The sequence below is a fragment of the Chelon labrosus genome (genome assembly GCF_963514085.1).
Source record: "Chelon labrosus genome assembly, chromosome: 20".
Classification (NCBI taxonomy): Eukaryota; Metazoa; Chordata; class Actinopteri; order Mugiliformes; family Mugilidae; genus Chelon; species Chelon labrosus.
The window spans coordinates 9,167,229-9,175,167 of record NC_140353.1 but is presented as its reverse complement, the minus strand read 5'-3'; the positions used below and the strand labels follow the sequence as shown (position 1 = coordinate 9,175,167).

At 41.8% G+C, this 7,939-nt stretch overlaps 1 protein-coding gene across 1 annotated transcript in view; it reads left to right on the top strand.

Moving 5' to 3' along the window:
• The first annotated feature begins 362 nt into the window (after nt 1-362).
• Nucleotides 363-7,939, top strand: part of aqr (aquarius intron-binding spliceosomal factor) — a 44,181-nt gene continuing 36,604 nt past the window's right edge. Inside the window, exons 1-14 of the mRNA XM_084569231.1 lie at nt 363-610; nt 1,022-1,118; nt 2,103-2,159; nt 2,365-2,405; nt 2,509-2,544; nt 2,668-2,788; nt 2,927-3,067; nt 3,685-3,753; nt 3,886-3,986; nt 4,088-4,164; nt 5,074-5,138; nt 7,039-7,155; nt 7,250-7,363; nt 7,505-7,608. Coding sequence (XP_084425357.1) covers nt 1,035-1,118; nt 2,103-2,159; nt 2,365-2,405; nt 2,509-2,544; nt 2,668-2,788; nt 2,927-3,067; nt 3,685-3,753; nt 3,886-3,986; nt 4,088-4,164; nt 5,074-5,138; nt 7,039-7,155; nt 7,250-7,363; nt 7,505-7,608 — 1,127 coding nt within the window. The 5' untranslated portion in view covers nt 363-610; nt 1,022-1,034. The remainder of the gene's footprint in view (nt 611-1,021; nt 1,119-2,102; nt 2,160-2,364; nt 2,406-2,508; nt 2,545-2,667; nt 2,789-2,926; nt 3,068-3,684; nt 3,754-3,885; nt 3,987-4,087; nt 4,165-5,073; nt 5,139-7,038; nt 7,156-7,249; nt 7,364-7,504; nt 7,609-7,939) is intronic.

The following is a 7,939-nucleotide window of genomic DNA, read 5'->3' as shown; positions in this document are numbered from 1 at the left end:
CAGAAATCTCATCTAAATATTTCCATCTCATCAGCGATGATGACTAGGTTTACTGAAGTTGATGTCCACTCGGTGAAATGTTGTCTGTGGGTTCTGGAAGGCCGTCTGCAGCGGCTTGCATGGACCCAGGCAGGAGTGTTTGGTAAGTTACTGCTTTCTTTTCTGTTGCATTTGAGTACTTGCAAACATAAATATATCTTATAGATTTCTTTATTTTTTTTCTTTAAGTTTTAACCTTTTATAATTATATAATTATAACTGCAAAAACCATGGAAGAGGCCAGAGGAACAGTGACACAGTAGCTGTCGGTAGGTTGCTTAAATACCTATTTTTTATCACTGTTATGTTAATTCTTACTCTAGGCGAGTGGTAAATTCATGGTAAATTTGTAATATAATTTCACACATTGAACTGTTAAAGTATTTTTACACACACGACTTGTGTTGTAGACGTAGATATGGTACCGGAACTAAAACATGCCTTTGTATCGGGGGACGACTTTTGAGACGTACCAGTTCAGGAAGTTAGTCGCATTCAGCGCGTTTTGGTTGTGTACATGCGTAGCCGACAATTCAGCGGCGGTAATACATATGCTGAAGTAAAGATAAAGGTTCGTAAGCTCACTTTGTCACATATTTGGGTAACGTTATGCTGTGGTAACAATAAGGTTATTATTATTATAGTCAATTGTTCCAAAGTGCTATTATTTAGCGAGCTCATCTCCTCTTTGTGAAAGCTAATGTTGTGCTAGGGCGCTAAAGACCTATATTACCGACACGACGGGTTTTAAAGTATCTGGCAGATGGAGTTACATTTAAATGTATCTACCATTGACGTAACCTATTGAATTTGTCAGCTTTGTTTAGAATGTGCATATTATTTTACTGAGGTACGTCGTCTTTCTGCCCGAAAGCCCGGAATTCAATACAATCAGCCAAATTCAGAGATGTTATTTTGGTGGATATGCACTTCTGTGTAAATTTTTATTATTATTATTTCTGTTCTCTTTCCCCCCCCACAGTTATTGTTGTGAAATGGCCTCAACGGAGAAAGAAACCCCCTCTAAAAAGGCTGCTGCGCCGTCTGTATCTCAGATAAATGCAGAATATGTCACGCAGGTAAGATCTGCACTTCCTATGTGATCCAGCTCTGTCTGTTTAATCTTTTCCATCATGTTTTTATGCTTGAGACAGAACAACTTCTTACTGATAGTCAGCTTCACTTGTTTGAACCTACTATACACTGATCAGGAATAACATTATGACCATTGATATGAGAAGTAAATAACATTGACCGTCTTGTGGCAATTCATTGTTCTCCTGGGAAACCTTTGGACCTGACATTCGTGTGTATATTACATAGACATGTACCACCCACCTAGACCAGACCAGGCACCCCCAGCCCATAGTAATGACACTCCTTGATGGCAGCAGGCATCCCCAGCAGGATGCAGTCTGACACAGGCACAAACAAAAATACAATGTGTTGACCTGGCCTCCAAATTCACTAGATCCCAAACTGATCAAGTATCTGTGGGATGCACTGGAGCAAGCCTGATCCACAGAGGCCCTTCCCCTCAACCCATAGGACCCAAAGGCCCCCACTAACAACATTGTGTTGCCAGACCCCACAGGACACCGTCAGAAGGCCCATGTCCATTTTCTGATGAGTCAGACCTGTTTTGGAGGCACAAGGGAGGCCTGCACAATATTAGGAAGGTGGTCATAATGTTATGCCTGATTAGTGTATGTCAAATTGATGAGTCTATAAAAGATCCAGTCTTAAGCTAGAGAGTTCCATGCTCACTTGTTTGTTTGTTGCCTTGCTCCCTTGTGCCAGTGCTCGTTCCCTTGCTTCCTTGCTTGGACGCTTACTTTGGCCTTTGCGTTTAGTACCCTTGTTGCCTTGTTACTTTACTTCCTTGCACCTCTTCCTTGCTTCTACCTACCTTGCTTGATCGCTTGCTCCCTGCTCTTGCAAGTGTATACTTACAAGGAGACAACTGTGCACCTCCAAGGGGGCAAAGGAACAAGTGTGCACTTGCAGTATGTTTATGCAGCCACGTTTAATTCTATGGATCCTCTCCTTATTTCTCTTCACAGTTGGCTAACAAATATTGGGCTCCTCATGCAAAGAATAAACTACCCTTTGACCCTAAGGTGAGTTTTATATATTGCTTCTTCTTAATGGTGTCAGAGAATATTGCTTGTCATATTTACAGTACTTCATTGACTTAATCATTTTGGTTAATACGGTAAAAATGTAAAAATGTGTTCTGGGTTAGCTATTATTGGTTTTAGCATTGTGCACTTCTGGGTTTGCCTTGATGTCTGATTATTTTAATATTCTTTCCTTTATGTTTAGGTCATGGAAGATATTTATGAGAAAGAAATTCTCATGTCCAAGTAAGTGAATATGTAGTTTATTCTACTTCAACCTGTCTTATATTTCTTCAATTAATTTTCATCTTATTTATTTTTCTATTATTTTATTTTGTACATTTTTCAGATTTGCCATCAGAAAAATTATGCTGCTTGAATTCAGGTGAGATATTTCACTTTTCTTCAATGTATTTGTTGAACAGCCAACAACACATAAAAGTGGCTACGGGTCTTTGTGGATAGAAATTAATTTATTATTTTAATGTATTATTTTTTCCTGTTTTAGCCAATACCTTGAAAACTACCTGTGGGTGAACTACACTCCTGAGGTGTCCAGCAAGGCTTTTCTCATGTCCATTTGCTGCATTGTCAATGAGAAGTTCAGAGAAAATGTTCCAGCATGGGAGGTAAAAATAAAATAATCCAATTTCTTGTACATGTTTAGATCAATTGTTATTGCTTGATGACAACATTTATACTATATTGCTAGAGCACATATTCCTAGCAGTTAAGTGACAATGCTTTTTTTGCGTGGTGCACATCAGGTGTTCAAGAAGGAGCCCAGCCATTTCCCATTCTTCTTCAAATGTGTGAGGGAAGCTGTGTTGGCAGGCGACGAGGCTGGTCTCACTCTGAAGGAGCAAACTGTGCTCCTGGTCTTCCTGGACCACTGCTTCAATAGTCTGGTGAGTACCACGACAGTAATACACAGCGCCTTGACTAACCCACTAGCTGGGTAAATCATTATCTCTATATTTATGCCAGTACTAAGTCATATTTTCATAACAGTAATTAGGTTTAACTTAAGAAACATAACTTCTCTGTTACAACCATGTTACCTAGATTTATATTAAAAAATCTATTCTCTTATGAAGAAGTGTGAGTTGCTAGATTTTTCAAAAGTAGTTGGATTAGATAATAAGTATTGTTACTGTACAACGTCAAGAAATTAAAGGAATTAATAATTAAAGGAAGCAGTGCAAAGATTGAAGTGAAATATACGGTATTTACTCGTTGTGTCCACTAGGTGGCAATAGCAGACAAGGCAGTTCAGCTAAGGCCAGCTCTGTCCTCTACAGCTGCATTAAACCACAGGGAAGCACTGCAGATGTCTCACTTTAAAATCTGCTGTGATAGCCTGCTGCCCTTTGATTGTATCCCATAAAAGCCTCTAAATATTTTAGTCGCTGGCTTTTATTAGGGGCTAAAGTGTAATAACAATCTGTCATGCACCGTGCATTTTGACAACTCCCACTTTCTTTCTTTCTTTCCCTGTCTTCGTCTTGGTGCGCATCCCTCCCAGGAGGTAGATTTGATAAGAGAGCAGGTGCAGCAACTCATCTCCCTGCCCATGTGGATGTGCCTCATACCAGTAAGATGTCAAACTACTGCCCTAATTAAGTTTCTTTGGTGGTTATTTGCACACCAAGTATAGGCTCCTTGCTGTGACGCTGATCCTAAGTAAAACCGACTCTTTGCTGATTTGTTTCTGTTGTGTTTGCAGTCCCGACTCCAGCACGAGCTGAAGAAAGTTCCAAAGCTGCAGAAGTTCTGGAATCTAATCAAGAAGAAATTTGATAAGATGGATGCTGACGCAGCTGAGCAGTAATAACATTTTCTTTGCTTGTGTGTTCAGATGATCTGTACAGACAAGAAATTGTGTTTCTGGGCTCTTTCTGATTTGCTCTCTGTTTTGTCATCCTCAGGGCCACCAAAGAGAGGACCTTCCTCTCAGCTCTCATTAAAAAATTTCATGGGGTTCTCGAGTCAATTCCACCTTCAGGTAAAAGGGGGGAAAAAAGTGTTTATTTCCCTTGGGGATTAGTTCTGTTGTGTACCGCAACAGAACAGGGAATTCCTTGAGCAAAAAGAGAGATCATTATGTCTTGGTCATATATTTATTGGGAAAAAATACACTTTTATAGAGAACATCTCTGGTGATGATCATTATTTCTAAATATTTTGTAAAAAATTAATGATCTCAGGTGAATCTCCATGGAGTTTAAGTCCCAAATCAGTTCTTTCATGTGTGTGCTCTTCCTTTCCCAGCATGATGAATGTGCTCAGCTTTTATCTCGAGCTTGCACGGTGTTGGAGACCCATACGAAACACACCATTCCCCTTTTTCATCACTGTTTCTGTTGCACTGCCCTCTTTTCTTTCTGTCGTGCATCTGCCGAAGGAGCATGTAGTCCAGCTGCCACACAGCCACCGGCGCCGACTCCTGCGCTGTAATGCAGGCCGACACACAGGCCCCCCACCTGAATGCTAAAAACAGAATGTGTGTATTTGTGTGTTTAGATAGAATTCAAACCTGACAGATTGGATTACAATCTAAAGCCCAGCGGGATCCACATCACTCTAATGCTTGCTGCATACCTCAACTTTAAGTGTGCACGCACACGCACACACACAGGCATGCTTAATGAGGGCTGAGGTCCCAGCGTGCCGCTGTGCTGGCTATGCAGCATCTCGTAGCGAGGATCACACACTCAGCATGGCACCTTGGTGTTGTCCACATGCGTTTGCTGGCCTCATGTTTTTGCTGAAAACTACACATCCTCCTATATGTTGCTGCGTCGACCGCTCCTGTCTCCTTTTTTGGCCAGATTGCATTTGTCATTGACGACTTGTATTTCCTGATCTAAAGTGAAGTGGTAACCTCCCTGATGTCCTCCTTCCTTTTCCACAGGGGATGTATGCATGGACAAAGTTCATTACTGCGAGAGGTTCATTGAACTCATGATTGATCTGGAGGTAAGACACAACCTCCTATTCCATAACCTTAGTCAGTAAATATTGCCTTTCTGATTGCCTTTCTTTCAGTTTAACATTTACAGTGAAATATAATGCACCCACACTCTTCACAAGACCGGCCAGGCGCCCATTTCCACTGTGACAATGTACTCGTAGGCACGCGGTGCATTTGCTTGATCATGGTATCCTGATGAAGGAAGCGGTCTAGACATCAGTTTTTGCAGAGCTCATTGTCCTTCACATTTATAGCTAACTCAGGTCAACAGACGGTGGATAAATGTGCAGTCCCAGCTCCTCTCTGTGTGCTTCTGTCATTGCCGCCTGCAAAGCTGTGCACTATTTGAAACAGTAGTCTTTTGTTCCAAGTATGAGAGAGGTCGGTTTTAGCCTGACGATGGCCTGACACCTCGAGATTTAATTTCCCTCCTGGAATAATCCTTAGTTTTGAATTGAATATTATATTTTATATTACACATACCAATTGTTTTCTCTGTTCATATTTTACCTAGAAATTTGAGATGAAGGTGTCAAATACAAAGCAGCGGGAGACGTGTGATAGTTGTTTAGGAATGTTTGATTCTTGCTGCTGTGAGCTGCAGTTTTGGTATTTTTCATTTGCATTTATGAAAGAAATCAGAGGCTTTTGTTAAAACAGAGCGCTGGACTGAATAGAAATCATGTTTTAGTTGCTGCAGATACACAGTGGAGTATATTCTTCATTTGGATTCGGGTCAGGGTTTGCATTTTAATAGTGTTGAAAGCATTTATGAACTTGATGAAAAAGTACAGAGGACTTGGCATAGTGTCTCAGAGAGGCTCGCCAATGAGGTCGCCGTGTGGACACAGTGTCACATAAGATTGTTACTCCTGCTGCCTGGGCAAATCTCCTGTTACTAGCCGGGGAGCTCAATAGATTTCATGTGGCTACCTGCTGACAGGTCGGCCTCGCTGTTCCTGGCAGCGGCTAGTGGCCGGGCCAGCTGACCGTCTCCAGAGAAATCTCCTGTCCTTCGGCGCTATCCTTTTACAAACCCTCAGTTACCTGAAATCCATACTTCCCCCTCTCTGATGACGACCTGAAAATGAACGCAGGGAAAAAGATCCCCGTTATCATGCCTGTTTTATGCGGCCTGTCAGGACTGTGTTGAGATCAAAGATGGCTGTTGGATGTAAAGGCATCTGCTCCGCTATTATTCAGGTATCAATGGCTGCACCTGCTGCCTTTGAAGAACAGTTTCAGGGAATAAAATAATAGCTGCTTTAGTGTGTTTGTGTTTTGCATTTCATATTCTTTTTTTTTTTTTTTTTTTTTTTTTCTGGGCAGTTCTCTTTCAGCCTTCACGGTGTGTTTCTGTATGCAGCAGTCATCCTTTCACTCAGACTGTCTGTTCATCAACGTGTTTTGAGTTTCTTTGTCATAATCCGACCAAAGCTGCTCGGTTATCTCAGTTTGACAGGTTTCCTCTGTTCTTGCCTTCGCGTCATGTTCCTGCGCTACAAACAAGAAGCAAATAAATAATAACTATAGAGAAGCTAAGCCTGTTCTCGCTCTGTTGTCTTCGCATTTCACTCTGCTTTATTTTTGCCTTTATCGCATCAGGAAAAGTGCATGAATCAATGAGATGTATTGATAAGTGTAATCCAGATGCTGGGAAATGCCAATTGATTTATGTGACCCTGAGAGTCGTCAGTTCATACAATACCCAACTATTTTTTCCTGTTATGGACGTCCTTAAGGAATAATTTCCGGTTTGTCTGTCCTTACCGTTAATTTCCTTCTCCATGTTTTTACATATGAAATTTCCTCTTGTTGTGAGAAAGTCGAGCTCAGGTATTTTATCTGCACCTGTAAGCAATGCGGTCCAGCGCTGTAAACACCTCTTGTGTCTTGTGTGTCTAGGCACTGCTGCCCACCAGGCGCTGGTTTAATACGATGCTGGACGACTCTCATCTGATGGTCAGCTGTCACCTGTCTAGCCTCACAAAGAGAGAGAAGGAGGGACACCTCTTCTGCCAGGTGCAACACACGAGCAAACTTAGATTTGCATTGAGTCCAGTATTTTTTTTTTTTATGTTAAGGTGTAACATGTGCTCTCGTCTCATTTTTATAGTTGCTGGACATGCTGAAGTTCTACACTGGCTTTGAGATCAATGACCAGACAGGAATGGCCCTGACACAGAAAGAGATGACCACTTTACACTATGACAAAATCACCTCTCTGCAGGTAAATATTAGTGATATGTAAAAAGAAGAATATGCATTCAGTGGCAAAATTTTGAGTCACTTCTGTAGACAAATGATTGAAATAAGGCGTTTAAGCGTTTCTAAGGGTAATTTTTTTTCTCTTTGGTGCTCTGTCTTGCAGAGGGCAGCCTTCGCTCACTTCCCAGAGTTGCACGACTTTGCCTTGTCCAGCGTGGCTGCAGTGGACACTCGAGAATCCTTGACCAAACACTTCGGGCATCTCAGGTAAATAAAACGAAACAAGTTGCGATTTGTCACAGGCGGGCGGATATGTCGGCACGATTGGTCGGCCAACCTTGGTGCCACCGCAGCAGTATTTTAGCCTCATCATTTTAGATTTTTATTTTGCTAGTCTGCCTCATACCTAAGGCGCTTGTGTAGTTTTCCGCTAATATTGTGTCAGACGCTTAGTTTCCCCTCATCATCTTGAAATACAGGCACATCGGCGTAGTTACCGCGCTCCCGTGTTGTAATACAGCAGCATCACCGTTGCTGTCTTCCCTGCTAAATGGCAGTTAGTGAACCCTCGAACAGGCAGCTGGTACCGGCCAGAGAG